The sequence below is a fragment of the Babylonia areolata genome, chromosome 1 (assembly GCF_041734735.1).
Source record: "Babylonia areolata isolate BAREFJ2019XMU chromosome 1, ASM4173473v1, whole genome shotgun sequence".
NCBI lineage: Eukaryota > Metazoa > Mollusca > Gastropoda > Neogastropoda > Buccinidae > Babylonia > Babylonia areolata.
This window is the reverse complement of record NC_134876.1, coordinates 60,865,000-60,889,456: the sequence shown is the minus strand read 5'-3', so window position 1 is coordinate 60,889,456 and position 24,457 is coordinate 60,865,000. Positions and strand designations below refer to the sequence as shown.

At 39.5% G+C, this 24,457-nt stretch overlaps 1 protein-coding gene across 4 annotated transcripts in view; it reads right to left on the bottom strand.

Annotated features, from left to right (window-relative positions):
• The window catches only part of LOC143284877 (ribosome biogenesis protein BMS1 homolog), a 30,473-nt gene that overhangs the window by 2,229 nt on the left and 3,787 nt on the right, over window positions 1-24,457 (bottom strand). The window contains exons 4-23 of one of the 4 annotated variants that reach the window (XM_076591991.1): window positions 23,405-23,484; window positions 22,079-22,267; window positions 21,177-21,319; window positions 20,699-20,820; window positions 19,842-20,044; window positions 18,976-19,064; window positions 16,954-17,074; window positions 16,089-16,284; window positions 15,511-15,603; window positions 14,193-14,365; window positions 13,598-13,679; window positions 12,334-12,426; window positions 11,658-11,815; window positions 10,604-10,792; window positions 9,174-9,354; window positions 8,781-8,836; window positions 5,113-5,235; window positions 3,896-4,067; window positions 2,884-3,041; window positions 728-859 (exon numbers count right to left, since the gene is read on the bottom strand). In XM_076591991.1, the coding sequence (XP_076448106.1) occupies window positions 728-859; window positions 2,884-3,041; window positions 3,896-4,067; window positions 5,113-5,235; window positions 8,781-8,836; window positions 9,174-9,354; window positions 10,604-10,792; window positions 11,658-11,815; window positions 12,334-12,426; window positions 13,598-13,679; window positions 14,193-14,365; window positions 15,511-15,603; window positions 16,089-16,284; window positions 16,954-17,074; window positions 18,976-19,064; window positions 19,842-20,044; window positions 20,699-20,820; window positions 21,177-21,319; window positions 22,079-22,267; window positions 23,405-23,484 (2,753 nt within the window). The remainder of the gene's footprint in view (window positions 1-727; window positions 860-2,883; window positions 3,042-3,895; window positions 4,068-5,112; window positions 5,236-8,780; window positions 8,837-9,173; window positions 9,355-10,603; window positions 10,793-11,657; window positions 11,816-12,333; window positions 12,427-13,597; window positions 13,680-14,192; window positions 14,366-15,510; window positions 15,604-16,088; window positions 16,285-16,953; window positions 17,075-18,975; window positions 19,065-19,841; window positions 20,045-20,698; window positions 20,821-21,176; window positions 21,320-22,078; window positions 22,268-23,404; window positions 23,485-24,457) is intronic. The other 3 variants (XM_076592008.1, XM_076592017.1, XM_076591999.1) reach the window with 3 other exon arrangements.

The following is a 24,457-nucleotide window of genomic DNA, read 5'->3' as shown; positions in this document are numbered from 1 at the left end:
CTTATTGCGCCCATGATTAAAATAACACATCATGGAAATGGCTTGCATGTCTGGCGTATGCGGTACCAGGTATTTCACTTTCATCAAACACACAAACATTCCAGAATTGCAGAAAAGTGTGTGTGTGTGTGTATAAAAGAAACAGAAAAGAAAAGAAAAGAAAGAAAAGAAAATGGTGGCTCTGCACTGTAGCGATACACTCTCCCAGTGGAAAACAGCTCAAATTTTAAACAGAGAAACCTGAAGTGAGAAAGAGTAATAAACTACAATGCAATACAATAATAAAGATATTTATATGTAGCGTTTACTTTTGTACAGAGACAAATCAAAAGCACTTTATACTGGTAATTCAAATTCCCACTGTCAGAGCCAGCAAGGATGACACAAATGTGCTCCATCACTGCCAGCCCATGGCCTCTCACTCATACAAATTCCCACTGTCAGAGCCAGCAAGGATGACATGGATGTGCTCCATCTCTCCCAGCTCATGCCTCTCACTCACACAAATTCCAACTGTAAGAGCCAGCAAGGATGACATGGGTGTGCTCCATCTCTCCCAGCTCATGCCTCTCACTCATACAAATTCCCACTGTCAGAGCCAGCAAGGATGACACGGATGTGCTCCATCTCTCCCAGCTCATGCCTCTCACTCATACAAATTCCAACTGTCAGAGACAGCAAGGATGACACGAATAGGCTCCATCACAACCAACCCATGGCCTCTCACCTTGGATTCGCTTGGTTCCAGGATCACTGGGGTTTTCTCCACAGCCACTGGCTTGGGAGTCAGCTTGAAGGGCAGGCACAGGGACTTGGGGATCCTCAGTGGCACCGACCTGTGCCGTCTGCGTTCCACAGGCTGAAACAAAAAACGGAGGCCGTTGTTTAATTAAAAAAAAATTTTTTTAAAGTTACTGACCAAAGCAAGAGAATAACTTCACCTGAACAGGAAACTGATAGGGGAAAATGCATGTGGTGAAGAGAAGTGAAGGGTTCAACAAGGAAAAAGAATGCTTATTTTTGTAGAAGACAAAGAAGAATGCCTATTCTGTCGAAGACAAACAGCACACAATTTCAACCACTGTTGCTTGCACTAACCATCAGCTAGCACACAGGTTCTTCCTTGTTCAATACTTAAGAGAAGAGGCTTAACAGGTGGTTAATCTCTACTCACTGCTGTTGTCATTTGATCACAAGACTCACGTCAGCTACACAGGACCAGGTGAGAGAGAGAGAGAGAGAGAGAGAGAGAGAGAGGAAGAAGTCACTGCAAACAGAAGCTTATCTGATTTTGTGAAATTGCGGAGGGTACAAAAATGGCTTGTTTTTTAATGTGCTCTATCTTCATAACTGGAACAGAATGAATCATCTTTTATACTATTAGAAAAAAAAAAAGCAACTCCCCCCCCCCCCCCCAAAAAAAAAGAGAGGGTGTGAAGGTCTCAATGAGCGGACATACCACAACCTCATCAAATCTTACACAGATTCTAGTCAGTTTAACAGTGACCTCTGAAGGGAGCTGCATCCCTGATCTCATGCATAAAAAATCAATCTGCCATCAGAATACACTGAAGTTATTACAGCTTCTGAGTAGCAGTGTTGGCTGCATCACACCTCTGCTGAGCCATATTCATGTCATTATTTAACACTGTGTCTAAGAAGTTAAAACTCTTAGAAAAGAAAAGAAAAAAAAAAGAAAAAGAAAAAAAAAAGGGGAGAAAAAATCCCCTCTTCTGCAGACTGCACCCTCCTTCCCAAATTCTGTTTCTGTAGACAATTGTCAAGGAATCTGAAAATGTGGAAGACATCTTCCAGACAGAAACAAATAACTTGACCGGGGCGACGGAACACCACCTTAAACTGGCACTTTGTACGCCACTGTTTGCTTCTCCACCCTGCTCCCATCTTGTGCCTTGGTTGTTGCCAGACCTGCCTAGGCCCCCAAATATCTCTCAGTAGCAGAAGCCCAGTTTTCAGTAGTTTTATGGTAGTTTTCAGTAGTATGGACATGGCGGCATTTCTACTTCAACACACTCTTCATGTCATCTTCCTTGTGCTAAGTTACTAACCAAGACATGGTTTAGGGCTAATTATCAAACACAAGTGAAGCTTTCAGTAATCACATGCAGAGATACCATTCTCCAAAGACAAAAAGGAGCATGTGACAAAATCACCAACAGTAACCATCATTAAATTTTATTTTATTCATGACACGTGTATATTATATATATGTGCGCGCGCATCTGTGTAGTGTATGTAAGCATGGTAAAATGTGTTTGCACATCTCCCAGTGTGCATTTGTCTGTATGTCGATCTGTGTATGCGTGTGTGTGTGTGTGTGTGTGTCTGTGTACGCGCGCGTGTATGTGTATGTGCGCGCGCGTCTGTGTATGTAAGCATGGTAAGACTGTGTTTGCACATCTCCCAGTGTGCGTTTGTCTGTGTGTCGATCTGCGTATGCGTAGTGTGTCTGTGTGTATGCGCGCGCGTGTGTGCGAAGGCGTGTTTGTGTGTGTGTGTACGCGTGCGTATATGTGTATGTGCACAATTCTGTGTTGTGTATATAAGCATGGTAAAATGTGTTTGCACATCTCCCAGTGTGTGTTTGTCTGTGTGTCGATCTGCATATGCATAGTGTGTGTGTGTGTGTGTTTCAGGTTTCGCGGTCGGCAAAATCGTAGTTTTTCTTTACTCGGCCGTAGTGCCGTAGTCAGGGGGCTTGAATCGTAGAAACTACGGACAAATCGTAGTACTTGGCAGGTCTGTGTTGCTGATTACAGGTAACTTGTGTCAGAACGCCATCATGTCACTTCAGGGGAGTGAAAGATAACCCACCATGATAACAATGACCACCATAACCACACAGCAAACTGATCACCATACCCTGTAGAGCGAATCCTCCTTGAGCGGCACAGGAATGCTGCGCTCGTGCCTCAGCTGGCCGACGGGCTTCATGCTCTGCCAGGTGCCCAGGAGGGAGGTGGAGGGGTTGTAGAACTGGGGCACCTCCACTGGGTACCAGGTGGTCAGGAACACAATGTCTGAGGGGACACAGCACAAACAACGTGCACCATTACTTCTTAACTACATTTTAAAAAAAAAGAAAAAAAAAAAAGAAAAAAAAAAAAGGGATGTGGCACTACTGAATGTGTCTGTACTTTCAAAAACTACAGGGACACCAATACGCTACGCACTTAGTTTAAACTACAGGGCACAATGTGAAAAAAAAAAAAGGAATGCAGCTAAAAGTATAATTCACGTGACACATACTTTCAAACACCAGGGCACTGCTTATAAAAAGCAAAAAAAGGAACACAGCACATATTTCATATACAAGTGTACTTTCAAATGACAGGGAACTGCTCAATGAAAATTACCCAGTTACACCTGTACTCTCTCAAACTAAAAGGGAACTAAGATTAGAAAAGAAAAAAAAAAGAAAAAAAGGGCAAAGCACAAATACATATGTACTTTCCAAATTATGAGGAACCACTTGATAACACATAATCACAGCTAGGACATCAGCACTTTCAAACTTAAGTGAGCTGCTCAATTTGAAAAAAAAAAAAAAAAAAAAAAAAAGGCCAGCATAGATATGTTGATACTTTCAAACTAAAGGGAACTGCTCAATAAAAAAAAAAAAAAAAAAAAATTAGCATAAATAAGTTGATACTTTCAGACTAAAGGGAGCTGCTCATTAAAAAACCCCAAACAAACAAAAAAACAAAACAAAATGCCCAGCGTAAATATGTTAATACTTTCAGACTGAAGAGAACTTTTCATCATCAAGTGACCAGCATAAATGGGATGATCAGTGAGGGAGTGATGTCACTGAAATGGCATGGAAGGCAGGGGGGAAAAAAAGTGAGAGTGAGAGAGCTGGGGAGGTACTCACCACTTAGCAGAATCCGGTCTTCAAAGGTGGCGCGAAATGTTCCTGATGTCAACGTCTGTCCAGTTTTGGCCAGCCTGTTTGCATGCTTCTTGATGGTGCCACGAATACCACTGACCGTTTTGATGGTGGCCCCTTCAAATTTGGCCACTTCAAGGGGGGTGTTGAACATGCCCTGTTCAGATGACAAAAGAAACAGGCAAACTGTACGGTTATCCCTGGTCTGTGCTTGGCAATTTCTTTAGGAGGGTGGGCATAGGGATGAAATGTCTGACAACATTGGAAACAGAATTTCAGACAATGTACTTCAAAGCAAGTTTGAAAATAAGAGATCTATTAAAGAAACGTCGCCGGCAACTACACACCAGAGAAGACCCTAGTTTTCTGATTCAACATATGCAACAACACTCTGTGCTAAGCCCTCCACTGATGACAACAATCACTTAGTTTTGGAGCCAGACTGAGTGAGCATCCCCCTCCCACCCCTCTTTCCCAAGAGCGTGGACTGTCATCACATCCTTCAAACGACAGTCCCCCCCCGAATCTGCCGACACCAGAGACCTGACAGGAACACATCATGAGCACGGAAGCGGAGGGAGTGGTCGAAAATACATGTCACCATGAGCAGGGCATGAGCATGAATCCGGTCTGTGGCACATCTTATAACAAATAGTGAAAAAAACAACAACACCCCAAGACCTTTGGAAAATTCCCTGTGAGTGCTGGAAATCAAAGGATGCTCAAGAAATATGAACCATGGTTAATAGCATGTTGTACGGAACTGTTTTGGACAAGGAATATTCAAAATCATTTTTATCTTTTAACTGACTGTGGTAGCAAAGATCATAAACTTCTGAGCTTCAGTGCAAAAAATATTCACACACACAAACCTTGGCAGTCTACCAAAAAGGAGACACAGCAGAGAAAGGTTAAATAACAACTGAAAGTAACAAAATTACCTCAGATAATCTAACTAATGCAGCAAAATACTGGCAACAATGGACATCTCATGGTGGCCTTATGTGCCACAGGACATCAAGAGAATTAAGGAAGTGGACAATAAGTCTTCTTATCAGGGTATTTCCTGCTCAATCAAAAGCTCTAAATGAAAAAAAAAAGAGAATAAATCATTTCAACAGTCTACTAAAGGCATTTCCCACCCAATCAAAAAGCTTCAAATGAAACAATTTAAATTGGGTCAATGCCCAGGAAACCATTACCTCAATGTATGCCGTTTTCTGCATTATCTTGACAGGTGTTCCAGTCAGTTTCAGTTTCTTGGTGATTTCCAGGCTTTTGTCCAGTTCCAGGACCACTCCTGTTCCAGAAATGCGAAATTTATGCTGGACAGGAACAAAAAACAAAAACAATAAGTCATGTCCTTTTCTGCATACAACTGCTGGTTTTACCAAAAATCATTTCCATGAAAAATGAATAAAAATTACAATGTCTCTCTCTCTCCTCACACACAATACACACACCAATCAAAATTGCACTACATCCCTTCACTGCCATGTTGTTTATTGAACTGCTGTTATTCATTGTATCTCTCCTCTGTATTGGAAACACATGAACCGCACAGAACATTAAGATCCAGTTCTGAACAGCTGCTTAAGTCCCAAGGACTAATCTGAAATGTGCTGGAAATAGGTCTTTCAGAGCTCAGGTTCCCCAAGTGTGGAACTCTCTACCTTCATCTCTTAGAAATTCCTCTGATCTACATTTCTTTAAGTCAGATCTGAAAACCTACCTTTTCTGTAAGCATTTTTGTTCTGGGCGGAGTGGTTAAACCAAGGTATGCTTGTTGGCAAGTATCTTTGTGCTAGTATTTTTACAGTCCTGTTTTAATGCATTGTGTATTTTATGTAGTTTCTGTCTTAGATGTGATGTCATTTTTTCTATCTGGTTATTTTTAATGTGTGTGTGTGTGTGTGTGTGTATGTGTGTGTGTGTGTGTGTGTGTGTGCGTGCATGTGTTTGTGAGGTTACAATGCTCCGGTACGTGTGTGTAAAATAAGAAATATTTTAACTCTTATGCAATTTTGTTTTTAGTTAATGTCAGTGTGTGTGTGTCTGTAAGGGAGGGACATTTATATATCTGTGTGTATGTGTGTGTGTGTGTGTGTGTGTGTGTGTGTGTGTTCTATAAAATGCATTTTGTTTTAATCGAAGCCTTATTTATTTAATAGCTTTTATAATCTTCAGTGTGCTTTTGCATTCATATGAACGCACTGGATGTTTTCCATTGTCAGATAGCAGTTGATATGTTTTTTAAGGCATGTTTATAGTCAACTATGATGTAAGGCGCTTTGAGCAGCATCAGTGCTGGATATCGCACCACAGAAAAACTGTAGTATCATTATCATTCTGTAGACTGCCAGGCATTCATCACATGCTTACCTCTTCATACTGTCTTCTACTAATACCACAGACACAGATCATGCACCAGGTTATAACAAACTAAGTTTTATAGTATGGGAGCTGCAAAGTTTAATGGCAATGGTGAAACAGACAAAAGTTTTATGGTAAGGTTGCAGTGAACTTAACTGGCAAGGGAATAGCAGACAAAGGTTAATGGCAAGGGTGTAGTTAATTCTAAAGGCACTGGTACAGAAGACAAAGTTGAGTAACAATGGTGTAGCAGACAAAAAGTTTATTGGCAAGAGCATAGCAAAGTTTAATGGCAATGGTACTGCAAATTTAAACAGGTTGAATAATTATACCATAAGCAGAAAATTCTGGCAGAAAAAAAAAAAAAAATTCAACAACACCCCACCTCCCAAAACCATCAACATCAGAGGCAGATCAACTGAAAACCACACAACAAATATCAGAATCTTGACACTCCATTGAAATTATTTTCTTCTTCCCAGTTCACGGGCTGCAACTCTCACGTTCACAACTATTTGCGAGTGGGCTTTTGCAGAAATGAACATTTTCACCCAACCATTGAGGCAACACCCTGTTTTGGGAAGTATGTATGCTGGGAATCTTCCGGTTTCCATAACCCACTGAATGCTGAAATGGATTACTGGATCTTTAACATGTATGTATGAGGTTAAGCATGTGCGAGTGCTCGAACAGGGTTCAGGCAATAGAAGGTCTAGACATACTGTATTACTTATTTGTCACATCTTTTACTGTGTGAAATTCTGGCTGCTCTTCCAGGGGAGAGCACACTGTCACAGTGCAGTGCCAACCATATATCTTGTTTTTTTGTATGCGAGTGCATTTGTTTTACTATAAAAGTAGAATTTTCTACAATTTTTTTTTCAGAGACAACCCTTCTGTTGCCATGGAACCGGTTCTTTTACGTGTGCCAAGTGCATGCTGAATGCCAGACCTCAGCTTATCATCTCATTCCATTCAATTACATTCAAATTCAATTAAAAATGCTCACTTGTCTGTTTCAAGCATTTAAAACAAAATTTTTTTGGGCCCATTTAAACGCTTGTCGACAAACAGCGCACAAGAAAACTCCATCTGGAAACTTATTCACATACATAAAACTTGACAGAGCATAGTTTGAGCATCTGGGTCAGCAACAGAGCACTGCCCCATAACCTCATCTGAATGACTAGTGTCCAGAAGAGGTGAGTGTGGGTGGGATTTGATCCTGTATCCTCAGATTCTCTGGCCTCCTCGCCGGACATGTTATAACTAGGCCACCACTCCACTGATACATTCCACAGGTACTCCCCACACATTATTTCAAAGCATCTTATTGTGAAAATATATTTTCTTATTACCACTACCCCTACACTTAATAACAGCAAATGATGATGATGAAAAAAACCCAAAACAAACAAACTGCTGTTGAAGACTCAAAAGTCTGACTTCTGTACCTGGCACCTTTTTCTTTCTATTTTTGACTCACTTGTGTAAACAAAGTGAGTCTATGATTTAACCCGGTGTTCGGTTGTCTGTGTGTGTGTGTGTGTGTGTGTGTGTCCGTGTGTCTGTGTGTCCGTGTGTCTGTGTGTCCGTGGTAAACTTTAACACTGACATTTTCTCTGCAAATATTTTGTCAGTTGACACCAAATTTGGCATAAAAATAGGAAAATTTTTTCCAGACATCTTGTTTAAAACAATACTGCACCTCTGGGATGGGCACAAAAAATATAAAATGAAGCCTAATTATATGCAAACTGCATTTACTGTTATATTTATATTTTTTGTATTCTCTAAACTTGGCACTTTGACCTCTTATTCTGATACAACAACAAGAGGAGTCATTATTATCATTTTTTGTTCAAACAGGAACTTCTTTTACTAAGCATGGAATTTTTATTTATTTTGCAAACGTTTTGGTGCAGATGGTAAAAAAGGGAAATTACTCTGTAATTAATGCTAGGGGACTTAATTTATCACAAGTGAGTCTTGAAGGCCTTGCCTCTCTTGTTCTTTTTTGGAAAGCACATGAGGTGTGGCGTACATGGATAAGTTCATATGCTTTGGCGCTTCCTTAAAAATGTTTCTGCTGGCCTGTTACTATCTCACTGAAGCAGAGTTAGTACTTTTCAATAATGATTTGAAATGATACTGTCAATTGGTTCACAGATCTGAAACATGCTCACACCATTTGTCTTATTGAGAAAACATAGTCTCCATCAACCTTGGTGTATCCATCCACACACACATTTAAGAACACACCTTCAAACACATGCCCACATGAAACATAACAGATATACTGTTACTAAGAAATGTATCCCCCTGTGCCTCCCAAAATGCACATGAATGCATGCCACCAAGGCACATCAAAAGTAAAGAACCAATGCAAAATAAAACAGAAAGCCAAAAAAGAAGTCCCATACTCCTCTTCCAATGTGCACTCGTACCCAAACACACACACGCAAACACACACTATCACAAACGCATGCACACTTACCGTTATGTCGCCAGCATCCACAGCCAAGACTCCACTTCCTTGAGGAGTGATGGGCCCTGAAATATCCCCACCAAAATATATGAAAAAAATAAAATGAAATCAAGTAAAAGAATCCACAGAATGCCCAAGTATAAATAAATAGTAATTTGAGTAAAGCAGGAGAAGGAAAGGTAAATTCATAGGAAGTAACAAAAAGCATGTGATTTTGATATATTTCTTATCTTATTAAAAAAAAAGAGATCTATTCAATGTTGCATCCTATACTCGATCGAAAAACTGACATTCACAATACGAAAAGATTGTACCAGCAGGCAGGATTACTAAATGACAACATTTTAACAATGAAAAAACAAACAAACAAACAAAACAAAACAAACAATGAAGACCACTTACCCCAGAATGAAGCCACACAATGAATGTGTGGTGGCGTGTACTTTAACATGCGCTGGCGCATGTTATCTTCAGCTTTGCTGAAAATGGGCAGGGTCTGAAACCTGCGCCATCCCAGGGACATGGTCACTGGATTTTTGGTCTTCAGCTGGTTCTTATAGAAGCGGTGCTTCTTGAACCGAGTCTGGAATCAAACAGAAACAGAGAAACCAATCATCAGGCCAGCTTCAAGTGATGTACAACATATTATCATTATAATGAGCATTTACGCCTAATTTTGAAAATATGCCCTAGGCGTTTACAAACAGAACACACATGTAAGTATCAAAAAGGAAAAGCTATATGTCCATGACAAAGTAAATACCATGTTTCAGGACCTGAACTGACCCAAGGCTTATCATGCCTGGAGTACTACCGCAACTCACAGAATACAAGGCTTATCCTGATTTTCTATGAACTGATGCTGTGTTTTCTTTGTTATCAAAGTCACTTGGCACAGAAAAACTCGGGCGAAAACTGCAACTGATAGTTAAGACTCTCTCATCATTATCCGTACTGGGGTCATGCGGGCCCTGCGTACATGACAGAGCAACATTTACTGTAAAACTTAAGCAACAGCAATTTCTATGCTATGCATCATCAGAGATTTCACTGCACAAATCCAGACACATATCCACACACACATCACGAATGACTGCAGCTGACAATAAACTTACAAAGATCATATCTACAATAACTGGAGTTACAGATATTTCCACAAACAGAACATGTAATACATCAAGGGGTGTGTGTGTGTATGTGTGTGTGTGTGTGCCCTCACTTGCATAAGAAAAGGAGCACTGCAACCTAACCGCAGCGCTCTGTTCTTCCCCATTGTTTCTTTTGCTTCATGCTCTTAATAACATCGTTCTACACTGCATTATACGGCATTATATTATTACTTTTTGACAAAGCTGATTTCTCTGTGTGAAATTTAGGCTGCTCTCGGGTGAGAACACATCGCCACAGTGCAGAGCCACCCAGTGGAGTGTCGGCCGGTGGTAACGCATCCACCTAGGAAGTGAGAGAATCGGAGTGCACTGGTTCGAATCCACAGTTGCCAGTATTTTCTCCACCTCCACTGGACCTTGAGAGGTGGTCTGGATGCTAGTCATTTGGATGAGACAATAAACCGAGGTCCTTTGTGCAGCATGCAGTTAGCGTATGTAAAATAACCAACAGCAACAAAAAGGTTGTCCCTGGCAAAATTCAGTACAATAATCCACTTCCATAAACATAAAAGAAAAAAAGAGGTGGAAAATAGGATAAAGAACACATAAAAAAACCCCACCCAAACAAAACCTAGTGGGAAAAAACAGGAGGTTGCAGGCCTCACCCCCCCCCCCACCCCCCCCAACCCCCTCCCTCAAAAAGTCCCTCAGCCGGTTCCTGACCTGTACGTATCCAACGTTCTCCTCCACGTTGGACAGCCCTCCCAGGACAAGAGGGGCGATGGGGCGAAAGTGGTGCACAAACTCGCACGGCACACCTGCCACCTCCACCCGCAGATACAGTCCTGGCCGGTACCCTTCGATTTTTCTGCGCATTTCTGCGCTCATGTTTTCAAACTCTGCTCGGTTCAGCTGCAAACACACAGACAGTAAGACTCCTAAAGCATGTGTCAATGAGCCCCAAATACCACATCCTTTCCTAGAGATTTATGAAAACAAAGTGATCTTTGCCCTGCCATGCCTTGCCTGAATGAACCCACAAGCCTCTGGCTCACAACTGTCCTGTTATTGCAATTGGAATGAACTTCCTCTTTCGCTTCGTCAAGTCTCCACACTCAGCTCTTTCAAGTCTGGCCTTAAAACCCACCTCTTCCCAAACAGCCTCCCTTGCCTGCCTCTTCCTTGCCTTCATTTTCTCCAGTTTTAGAGTTATGCATGTGTGTGAATGACTGGTGTGAAAGCACTTTGATTTGTCTGCACAAGATTCAGTGCTATATAAATACCATTATTATTATTATTATCTACTGAGTTAAAAAAAAAAGAAAAAAAAAGAATAAAGAAGAAAAATAAAAGAAACATTTTTTTTCTTTTCTTCTTTTTCGTTTGTGGGCTGCAACTCCCATGTTTACTCATACACAAGTAGGCATTTACGTACATGACCATTTTTATCCCAGCCATGTAGACAGCCATATTCTATTTTTGGGGGGGTGCATGCCAGGTATGTTCTTGTTTCCAGAACCCACCGAATACTGACATGGATTATGGAATCTTTTGTTAATGGTAACCTCCATGACTGATTACATTACTCAAATGAAGTTTTTTCTCAAGATACACACTTATTTCATTTGCGTTAAAAAGTAACAGACAAACCATCATTACCTAAACTCTATTTATGTAAAGCATTAAGCATGTCCCCTTTAGTAAAAAAAAAACAAACAACAACAACAACAAAAAACTCCCACCAACAGTTTGCTGCCTTTCAAAGATTCACACTCACTTTTGTCTGCTCCTCCAGTTCCCGTTTCCAGTTCTGAAGAAACTCATCATCATCGGTGATCCTGTGCTTGTTGTGGTCATAAGCAAGATCAAACTCCTGCTTCTGTTTCTTCTTTTCCTCCAGTTTATCGCCCTCCACTTTCTCCTCCTCTTTTTCTGCTGATATAGAGAAAACATGAGACACTTGTTCAGCTATTGATAACCAATGGACAATGCATCACCTGAGACGCCAGGATAGTGATATATATACATATATCTATATCTATCTACCTATCTATATATATATATATATAGAGAGAGAGAGAGAGAGAGACAGAGAGAGAGATACCTCAAAAGAAATGACAATAAAAAAAAAAAACCCACAAAAAAACACATGAGAGGTGGAAGAGAAAACCTAAAAAACAACAACAAAAAAAAAACCCCAAAACAAAAAAACTTTTTTTTTTTTTAAACAGCAACTAGTGCTGACTATGCAACGCAAATCTTCGAAACAAAAAGTTTCCATTGTCACTTCAACAGACCTCCTGCAATGCCAATAAACGCCAATCAGGTAACACATTCCCCCGTCAACAAATGTTTTTTTTCCTTCTAATTCTTTTCTTTTTAATTCAAATGCGCTCTTGCGGAAAATTCTCTTTTATGAGCGCCAGTGATAGATTCAAAAACATGCCACTTACCACCATCATTTTCACCGTCGCTCTCATTCTTGTCCATATCAGCGGTATGTTTTTCACCTGTTTCCAGGTCCTCAAAATCACCATACAATTCATCTGAAGACAGAAACACCACAAGTTTCATGTTTTGTCAAATTCAAATTTAAAAAAGAACAGAGATAGAGAAAAAACAACAACAAACAAAAAATCACCGAAAAGAAAAGAAAAGAAAAGAAAAAAACACCCCCCCCACCCCCCCCCTCAAAAAAAAACCAAAACCAAAAAAAACCCCACTTAAACTGAATCATGTCACAACTTATTTCAATAGGAAAATGAGCCGCTCACTTTGCTTTCTGACAATGGTATCAATCCAAAGCTTTATTGTTATACAGAACCCGGTTCAGTTTTGAAACCTTTGGTCACTCACAAATCTGCCTAAATTCAGTCTAAAATCAATTCATAGAATATTCAAGTACATTTTGTAGCATGCCCATAATTTTCTTTTCTTTTTCTTTCTTTCTTTTTTTTTTTTTTTAATGAAGAATTATCAACTATAATGAATTATTAACTGTATAACAATGATAACCTGATCATGAATGCTGTTCAAAACTTAACACAACATACTCTAAAGCAAAGTTTTCTTATGAATACTATATTGGTCACTCTTCTTTTCTCAGACAAACCAATCCAGTGAATATATAACTAGATATCAAATTTCTTTTAAGCAAGGTCTTTTTTTTTTTTTTTTTGCTGCCCTGTCATCTGCACTGTTTCAGTGGCATTACTCCCACACCACTTATTCTGAGTCCCCCGAACACAGCCACACCCAGGTTCATCTGTCACACTCTGGCTCCCAATGTTGGTAGTCCGCAGGGAACCATCAATGTTAGGTCGCCAGGTGGCCACACACCACAGGAGACCCTGCACTGCTGCTGAGTCACTGGTGGTGTTCAGTGGTGCCTGTTCTGATTTAATGTACTTAGGACACCACCAACTAAGCCCCCTATTGACGACAATTATGGCTTAGTCGCGGAGCCAGACTGAGTGAGCGTCCCTCCCAGAGTGGAGACCGCTGCCAAGTCCCTCCAACAACAGCCCCCCATGAATCTGCCCACACTAAGCACTGACAGGACTCACACCAAGCACAGAAGTGGAGGGGTATCAAAACTGAGGTAGCCAAGACAACAGGGCATGAAAGGCCACAGACTTTAGGACATTTTTTGTTTATACTGGTAATGATGAAGAAGGAGGGGTATCTTTTAACCAATGTTAATGAATTAAAACTGACCATCAGCTTCCAGTCGAGCAGCGCAGTCCTCATCTTTGTCCCATCGCCCCGTCACAAAACAGTCCGCAATTAGTTCTCGAACCTGTTATTAAAAAAAAAAAAAAAAAAAAAAAGTTAGTCAACATCAACTAACTTCAGACAAAATTTATCAAAAACATCAGCTGAATTATCAACTGGATGCAGCTGAACATGGGATGATGATGGGAGTATGTAATGATCATGTGTGTGTGTGTGTGTGTGTGTGTGTGTGTGTGTGTGTACATACATGCATGCAAGTATGTGTTCTGTGTGAAAGCAGCATTATTTTTAAGATGATCATTTCAGACAGCGCTTGATGGTAGGCATACAACATTGTGAAATACAATTACTTTTCATATTTTCATTTTCTTAAATATATATACTTTTTGTTTGTTTGTTTGGTCTTTTAGTTTTTGAGTTATTTTCATTATCTTTTGTTTGAGAGGTGTGACTTGAGCAAAAATTACAACATGATTTTCCCACTTTTTCCTCACCCCGAAATGTTCTCAGCATACAGCCAAGCAACAGTGTGTCAGTAGTGAAAGGACAAAAGAAAATGAAGTGGAAGCCGACAAACCTCCTCCAGATCCCAGTCGTGGGCGGTGGCCACAGGGAACCGGGAACAGTCCGTCAAGTCTGCGGCGTACTGCTCTTCTCTGCTCTCCCCCTCCTTCCTCAGCACCCGGAACAGATCTCCCATGTCTTCCTCCTCCTCCCCCTCCTCTCTCCCCTCCTCCTCTTCTCCATCACCTGTGTTGGCAGTTGAAACCGTGCGTGACTCAAAAGCATTTTAATGAGACACTGGTGGTTGTGCGATTCATTCTGATTCACTACAGACCAGGCATGCACAGGGTTCCCGCAGACAGGACCAAACAAAATGCCATACTTTTTTCCCAGACCAGACTGAAATGAATCCCTACCAAACACAAAGCCAAAGTTAATCAAATATTATGTGTTTCACCAAAAATCATGAAATGATTATTGCCTTTAGTATACTTACTATTACCATGAATCAGGTGAAGATATTCAACATTTGTGCACTTACTTTCACCATAAATCATCTTTCTCCTTCTTCTTCATTCGTGGGCTGAAACTCCCATGTTCACTAATATGTATACAAGTGGGCTTTTACATGTATGACCGTTTTTACCCCACCATGTACGGAGCCATACTCCATTTTGAGGGGTATGGATCATCCAATGATTGCCCTTAATGAACCTACTTTAACCATAAATCATGAGGTGATAACTGCCCTTAACCCATTCATATTCAACCCCGGGGAGTTCACAGCCTCAGTAAGTTTCCATCTGATGCCAGAGCAATGCTACAGTGCAGGGATCAATGAGTTTGCCTACTTCACCATAAATCATGTGGTGACAATTTTCACCATAAATCATGTGGTGACAATCACCCTTAACCTCTTCTGTGCCAGGCATTATTTTAGCTTGTGCTTCCTATTTGCCAGGTGGTTTCTGGATGCAGAGGGTAATGATTAATATAAAAAAAAAAAAAAAAAAAAAATTCTATCACACAATCTGTTACAGGAAAGTATATATAACCATTAATTTTCTGAAAGGAAAATGAACAAACCATCAGTTTCTGATAGTTTGAATCTTACTTGACACACTGTTCAGCACTGAGTGAACCATAAATGCAAGATAAATTTCACATACTTTCTGAACATATGTTACACACTGTTAGTAAATGCAGCTAAAATGAACCTAAAAGAAACATGAAAACTAAAAACTAAATCAGTATATGTGTCGCTGTACCTTATGTATACATAGAGTCATAAATTATCATCCTAAATTTCTGAAAGGGTACTCACAATAACATCAAGAGATGACAATACATAATAATATGTCACGGGGCACTTAAGGGTTTATTGTACTTACTTTCACCATAAATCATACGGTGATAATCACCCTTCCCCTCCCGTCTTTTCTTCATCTCCAGCACAGCCTTTTCTGTTTCCAACTGACAGTCACCTGTAATACAAAACACCAGGATGTCATCCTGTGAAAAACGTGTATGCTCACTTTTGTCAAGAAAAAATATGTATCCCACAACTTCCAGATACATAACGAATCAAACTTTGCAAAGAATGCTGTATGGGAATTATTTATAATTTTCAAAATGTTTTTATGTTTGTTTCGTTTGACGTTGCTGGACAGAAATTGTAATTCAATGCTTAAATATTGTTGCTGTATCATCCACATCGCAAAAGCGAAAAAGATTCAATTTTTTATTTTTTTTTCGTTTTGTTTACATTTCTCTTGTTTCAGTTTTAAGGTGTCAAAGCATGCGGACTAATCCATAAACACTGCACAAAAGAAAAGAAAAAATAGATGGATGCCTAATCTTCGCATAAACCCAGTGCGCTGATCAGGCCATGAGAACCTTCCCTACCTTTGTGTAAAACATGAACATACAATAAAAAAAACAACAACAAAAGACAAGGGAAAAGTCTTACCTTCAATGTCATCACTGTCATCAGTATCGATTCCACTATTCCCTTCTTCCTCCTGGTCCATTTCTTCTTCAGAAGCATCCTCCTCCTGTAAGTCACTCCCCTCCTGCATGCTTTCATCTGTATCCTTGTCCCCTCTTTCTTCTTCCTCCTCCTCCTCGTCATCAGAATCATCCTCTTCCTCCTCTTCATCAGACTGCTTCAAACAATAAACAACAGTAGCATGTCAATCAAGTCAATATTCTGCTATTTTTTTCTTTTTCTTTTTCTCTCTCCTTTTTTTTTTTTTGGTGGGAGGTGCAGTTATCTGTGACAGGAACATTTAACAGTAAGCTCAGTTCACACATTTTTTTCATAATATGGGTGGCTGTGTGTTTTTGTTATTGTTAGTAACATTAACATTTAGCTCAATTCTCCCTCTTTTTTTCTGGGTGGGTGAGTGTTGTTATCTATTTTCTTCACATTCTCTTCCTTCTATTTTTTCCCCATCTCTTTGGTTTATTTTGTATCATAAACAACACACTTCAACAGAATTGTATTACACAATGTTGTATTTCCTGTGCAAGTGCCCAAATCAATTGAATGCAATAGAGCCACAATTCTTATTTTCAAATGTAAAAGAATGTGGAAAGAAACCCAACAAAAACAACAACAAAAAAACCCAAACCAACAACCAACAACAAAAAACCCCAAAAACTTGGAGGTGCTTTGACATGGAAAAAAAAAAAAGAAAAAAAAGAAAAAAGAAAAAGAAAAGAATTTTGTGTTTCAACGCAGCATTGCAAACGCATAAATATAAACAATAATAACATGACCTCATCAATATAAAAATGACAAAAATACAGCAGAACAAACTTGTAACCCTGACCCCATCTTCACTGTCTTCATCGCCACTGCCAGCTCCTGTATCCTTTTCATCCGTGAAAATGGCCTTCCTTCGGACACGCCCATCAGAAGTAAACAGCTGCTCTGTTGGCATGCTATCCTCTCTACAAACAGATAAAAAAAAAACCCCAAAACATATTGATCATAAATCATCTCACCATTAACCTAGGTGCACAGATAATCATACTCCCATCACCATTAACCTTCATCTCATTGTTAACTTACATAGGTTATCATCATCACCTCACCATAAACTTGCATACATGATCATAAATTACCTCGCCATTAAGCACTAAGCTTGCTACATCACAAACACAAATATTTTGTGAAACACACACAAACACATGCACATACACTGAACTGTGAACAAAACCACGCCAAGCCTCTGAATCACCGTAACTTCATATATGGATATACAAATGTATTATGTGTATGTATACATGCACACAGACAAGCATACACAACAAAAAGTGAGGTTATCTAAAAATATGAATACAAATTATATATATATATAAAAAGGGTGTGTGTGTGTGCGCGGGAGGAGGGGGGGTACTGATCTGCATAAATCTATGAGAGCATCCAATACTAAGGAGAAATACCATGTTTAAATGCTTTAAGAGAGAGAGAGAGAGAGAGAGAGAGAGAGAGAGAGAGAGAGAGAGAGAAGGTGGGTGGGTATGGGAGCCTATAGAAAGAGGTCAGATCAAACACATTGGGAATTAACAGCATTTGCAGCTCAGGAGGCAGCAATAATTAGAAATTCAAACTTAGAAAACACTGATAATGAAAAGGATAGAAAAAAAAGCTTCAGTACATAAAACTGCACTTCTAAATGGAAAGTTTAATGTGTGTGACAATAAACATCTCGAGCACACATGTTCCTGGAAAATTTCTGATGGTCCAAACCTTGCAGTTTTCAAACTCTATCTAGTATGATCACATCAGAATTAAGTGCTGTCAAAAACCAGCAACAGAAACAGAAGTAGAATGGTGATGTCTGAAAATTATGTAGCTTTCAAACTACTGTAGCTTTCAAACTATAACTTTAAAAGGCGATGTTTTTTTCCTCAATCGTGACCTGTACTGCACTTACACATACAAGTGCTCCTTATCAATGGACACAATTATTGACAGAATTGGGAAAGGCTAGGAAAAACCAATACCAATGATCAAATGTGATGAACTGGTCTCTTAAGAAGCTGAAAAGTAACAAAGGCTGCCACAAAACAAAACAAAATAAAACAAACAAAAAATCCCTACTCTTTTGCACAGTCAGTTTCACAGAGCCTATCACTGATTTTTTTGTGCTACTGTTAGCTACGCAGCGATACTCATGATCATGATGCTGAAAACAAATTGTCAATCTTACGACTTTGTGTTTAAATGGAAGGTGACTGATCTTGTAGTTTAGTTGAACCTACTGCTGATGGTTTCAAAACAGCAGGTATCATCAAGTCAAATTCAGACGACAAAGCAGCTGACACACTTCAACATTCAGCAGAACCAGAAGCTGTGCTGCAACCTTCACCTTGAATGGCAACATGTTCGAAGAGTCTCACTTACTTTTCTTATCAGACTCTGAGAGTCCATATTTCTCAGCTTTCCAACATGATGATAACAATAAATCAAATTTTTAAGTGAGGAAGCATATTATCTTGCCTCTTTTCTTCATTTCATATCATTGCAAATGTTACTGTTTGAAAGTTTTTGACATCATTGGTTTCCTTCAGCCATGGGTTGCTAGTACCATAACACTGTCCAGTTTCACCAGGTTTATCTTAATTTGGCAGCATCTAATACAATAGTGCGCCTTATAGAAGGATACTTGATTTTTTAAATTAAGGAGGTGCAGCTTGTACAGAAGTGTCTAAAAGACAGACAATTATGGCATTTTCACAGAAACATGTCCAGAGCCATAGTGAAGATTTACTCTGACACTGGCAGTGAAGAGTACGCATTCTATTTCCAAAAGAAGGAGAGTGAAGGAGATCCACAGGTCTCTCACCCATCGCTGCTCTCCCCTTCCTCGCTTTCATCCGAAGCTTTTGCAGGACCCAGCAAAGACGACAGCAATTCCTTGACAGGAGTCATTTCCTGAAACACACAGCAAGCACAACTTAGCATAGCACCACAGCCCAAGACTATGACTAAGATGAACTTGTCAAAATTTGGGAAGGGGTCGCGGGGGGTGGAGGTGGGGGTGAAAGTGACGACAAAACAAAAGAAAACCTATCTGGTGTGATGTGAACAGCACCAATACATGATGTATTTTGTGCTTCGTACATGCTGTCCTTGTAGAGTCTTCACAGCACAGCTATCCATTATTTTGGTGGCTGATTTAACTGTCAAAAGTGAACTGTCCTAAAAAAAATTCTTGAGTCTTTAGATACTTTGCTTCTTATCTCAAGTATTCTTAATCATTTCTATTTTTCAAATTTTACAAAATTTTCATTGATATATATATGCATCCTTAAAATTATAACAAATAATAACTGAAACACAATACCTAAGCACTATGGTAGCACAATAGCTAAATAATTATTGCAAAATAATATGGCATCATTCTGTCACTGGACAGAATGTACAGATTTGTATTTATTTCCATTCTCTGCTAAAAAAAACAGCTCTAGAGTGTGTGATTCTTCTAAGATCGTATGGAGTGGAATGAAATCTGCATTAAGAATGAATCACAAAATATTGTTAAACAGTTGTACTCTGTTGAAAACAGTCCTGGAAGACAGCTAATTTTATGGACACATTCCAGTTTTCTTGGGTTTATGCCTTTCTGTTTGTTCCCAAGGCTTAGAAAACGCATATCAATAAGGCATAAATGATAACACAGGTAATCTGTGTCACTCACTATCACCTCACCTCAGACTCCTCTTGATCATAGTAATGGCTGCCACCAACATTGATGTAGACAGCATCCTTATCATAAAGGATGCCCCCAACACCAGACATGGGGGCGTAGATAAGACGTTCCTTCTGGTTCAGGGTGCGGCGTTTCTCCATCTCAGGTGTCGGGCAGGGATCAGTCAGCTGTTCCACATCAGCGATGCGGAAATCTCCCATACCTATGAACCAGAGAAAGAAGGTTTGTTTGAGAACACTGAATATTTCACCGTGTTTCAATCAATGGAAAAGGAAATTATGTCACCAACACATGTAGTGTGTTCATCATCCTTTCTGGCAACACTGCTCCCCACCCGAAAGTGGTACCCAGACAGGAATTTGGACAGATAGCAGACATGCAGACAAACACAGACAGCCAACTGACCACTAAAGAGCATTTTCCATTCCTTTCCTAACCACCTTCCTTTCAACACCTCGGGTAATCACTGGATAGTGTGACCTGGACAGTCATCTGCTTTTTGTTTAGATTTCACACATATTCTGCAATGCAAATGCTCAGTGAAAAAGATTACTAAGCATGGAGAAGGGAAAGTCCATTCAAAGATCAATAACAAGAATTAGGTAACATCAAGTGCAGGAAGATAGCTTTGTCTGGCATTCTCTTCAGCTGTTTTTCCCTCCCTGATCACATCAAAATTAAGCACAGATAAACATCAACGCGTGCACACACACACAAATTCTCACTCACAAAGGCAACCAATCACATGCATGCACACACATAAACCCACCCTATCTCACTCACTCATGCTCTCATCCACAAGCATTTGTCAACACCCTCAGTCCAACATAACAAGGTTTTGTTTCTTTTTATTTACCTGGTATGTGAACAGCCTGCTGGTTCTTCAGGGCCACACCACGGTTGTATCCATACAGGGTGACCCGCCGATCACATTTAGGATTCTTTTCGATCTCCTCTGGAGGGGTGATGTCCTCCATTCTGCCAATGATGCAACCAAAGTTAACCACACTGAATACAGTTCATTGAAACATACAGTTATCCTGCCCATGGAGTCATACAAATTACTGCTTGAAGACTGCGGGAGCTGCATTTTTTCAATGCCTTAATGCCTCCTAATGTTTACTATGACCTGGAAAAGATGGAATCATAGTACAGGTTCCACATGTCAATAATACAACAATTACAAAAAAAAAAAAAGAAAAAAAAAAGAAAAGAAAAAAAGATACCAAAACAGACTGAGAAACTGACATCCAATTGGAATATACTTGCTATTTTTAGCAAGAGAGAGTGACAGAGACAGAGAGACAGAGACAGACAGATAGAAGTATCTCAACCTGTCAGCCAGAATGTAAGGATGTGTGGTCCTCCAAGTCAGTGGACGGAACTTCATAACTGATATAAAGCGACACAGGTTGTGGATTTCTGTTTTCTGGTATTCACCATCAATCATTCCAGATAAATAGAACAGCTTGGCACCCTGAAACAGATGAGATGGAAAAAACTGAGACACAAATTCAGCATTTGGTTGTAGAATGTTGACAAACCACAGAATCTAATAACATTATTTTTCAATAGCAGATGAAAAAAATCTAAATGATCATTGTTCCGCAAATTCATAATAATTTTTTTTAATCAATCTGGATTTGTCAACTTTTGCAACTGATGCTGCAATGTTAATTTCCTGTTGTTGATTTCCAAAACTGCTTGCTGCACAGAGACCAAGGATTAAACAGCCTATCTGCCCATTACCAGGGCACTATTGACACTTCTATAAAAACAACAACAACAACAACAACAAAAACCCAACAACAACCAGTGTTAATGCCCAGCAAACCAAATGGCATGGCAAAAAGCTGATATGCTTCATGGGGCATTATAAAATTCAGCTTTCCTCACACCATAGTAAACTGCTTCAGAAATAAATACAACAAAATAACTCAGGAAACTATTAAGTTTCAAAAATGTGATTATGCTTTGAAAATTATGCACATATGAAACAAGCAGTCATTCAAGACCACATTTTGCACATGTGAAAGAGAAGAGAAAAGCATAAACTGACAGTGAATCCAAATGCCTCAACAGAAAATGCAAACCAGTTATACTATTTTAAACATTGGCATTTGACAGAATTGTGGCATATGTCAAACACAATTTTGTCCCTATACAAGGAATATATTAAATGGGTGACAAAACTATGAAAAACACACAAAAACATGAGCCACCACTGAAACCATACCTGGTAGATCTCTGTCCAGAATCTGTCCTTCAGCCTCTTTTTGGTCTTTCTCGTCTTCTTGTTGTCATTAAAGGTGTCAAGGTGGTTCAAAACACCCATAACTTTTGGAAACCCGTGAACTTGTAAGATATTCAGAAATTCGAAAATCTCCATTTCAAACCCAAAACTGGCATCAACCATCAAGATCACCTGTCAAAAGACAAAGAATAATGACACTGCAAGAAACAAATCAAACAGTTATTCCTAAAACCCCAAAAGAAAGCAGCAAAAGCCCATGGTTGAGAATGGCAACACGATACAAAAAAGGCCAAATATGGATATCATCCAAGACAAAGATCGCAACATTTCTACTCTATGCGGTTTTTGCGTTTACCCCTTCCTCCCCTTTTCATTTCTTTCTTTTCTGATTCAAGGTTGAATTATAAAGGCAACAACAAAATAGCAACAACAAACCTATACTGAATAGTAGCACTCATGACACTAAACCACTAACAGCAAATGAATTAAAATTAGTACTGCTGACAATGTTCAGTCTGCTATGTAAAATTTGGCTTTCCAGTTGACAGGTAATTCATATGGCAGGAGGACTGTTTCACAAACAGCAAATGAATTCAAGTTAGTTTTGCTGACAGGATGTTCAGTCTGCTATGTAAGTTTTGCTGTCCAGTTGATGGATGATGCATATGACTGGAGGAATCCTTTCTGAGATGACTGTTTGAGACCTGTGGTCTCCAAAATATCAGTGAAACCCCTCTGTTTTCTTTTTGAGCAGACATACATCCATCTCCTGTTTTGTGCTTTGGCAGCACAGTATTAGCAATGGAATTTGTGAAACAAATCATGGTCAGCCAATGCTGAACAAAAACATGCAATCTGTGGCCAAGCACCTCAACAATTATGTTCAATGTCTATGACAGTAAATGAGGTCAAATAGAAAAGATATTGTGTATTTTGTTGTTAAATTCATTTTTCCTCCTCCTTTCATTCACCTGTTCCACAAGTCCTATGTCCATGTTATCACTTATCCATCAACATTTTTTTTTCCATCTGTGGTTGTAACCTGGAAATGGACAGGTAACAAGAAAAGTGTCATGCATGACATGACTTTCCAAGATAGCCTCTATTTTAATATTTTTTCATATACCATTCTGATACCAATACACAGGTAACTTGCACCAGGTACAGATACATTTCCCTGACTGAACGAACCTGTATGTGTCAGAAAAGGCAGACTGAACAAGTAACGTAAGTGTGGGCAATGTTCTTTTTCATTTCGTTATTCCACTATCAAAGCGAAACAAAGATTAAATGTTGTACAATACCTACCAGATCAGCCACCTTAGCAATGTCTATCATATGGTTGATATCATTGCTGCATTCCATGAAGGTCAGACGCCGCTGCTTCCCTGCAACCAAGATCTATGCTCACAAAGTACAATCAATACAGACATACACACAAAAATAAGATTCCCTAAACCACACAAATAAAATTCCCTAAACCTAGGGTTAGAGAGAAAGCACAAGTGAAGAAATACTTAATAATAACTTATGTGTGTGTGTGTGTGCGTGTGTGTGTGTGTGTCTGTGTAAGTGTGTCAGTGTGTGTGTGTGTTTACTCGTTTTTTGTTCAGTGCAACAGAGCCCTATTTATCAATATTATCATTATTAAAATTCATGTCACTGTCGAAGTGTTCTTTCTTCCTCTTTTTGTTTCAAAGACAGAGAACTGAACTTAAAATAGTGCTATCCATATGCCTCAAAACTTTATAATTGTTCATGTTAACCCCTAGACTGCCTATATGATGAGATAACTGGTCATGGCAAACATGCACTCTTCGCTGCCACAATGACGAGATAACTCGTCATCGAAATATTCTGACTTTTCCCTGCTTTGCGTTCAGTTTGTTGACAAAAATGCTGGTAGCTTTAGCTTGGGGAATCTTTCTGGATTCTATTCATAGCTAGAAACCCCACCTACGTAATGAGACAGTCCTTTATTTGAACGTTTTGGTTGGGTTACTGTCCCGGTGTTTGCCTGGCTCCTCTCCTTGCTCGCTCAACAAAATGTCGGACTTACGCGATCGTAGCGAACTAAATCAACCAAGATTGCTTTCTTTTGCTGATGCTCAGAAGGAATTGAAGCGTAAACTTGAAGAAGACAGTGATGAACATTTATAGGACGATTTGATAGAAAATAAAGGGAGCAAGAGAGTGGCCAAGATACGACTATCAGTGAGAGATGCCGGCTGTGCAAACCTTAGCAGACGACAGAAAGTGACTGAATTTATTAGCATGATAGTGTGAGCGATTTTCTTGGCACTCAGCCAACGCGGTCTGATGAGAACTAGATAAAGTGACCGTGTGAGAGGGGTGAAGAGG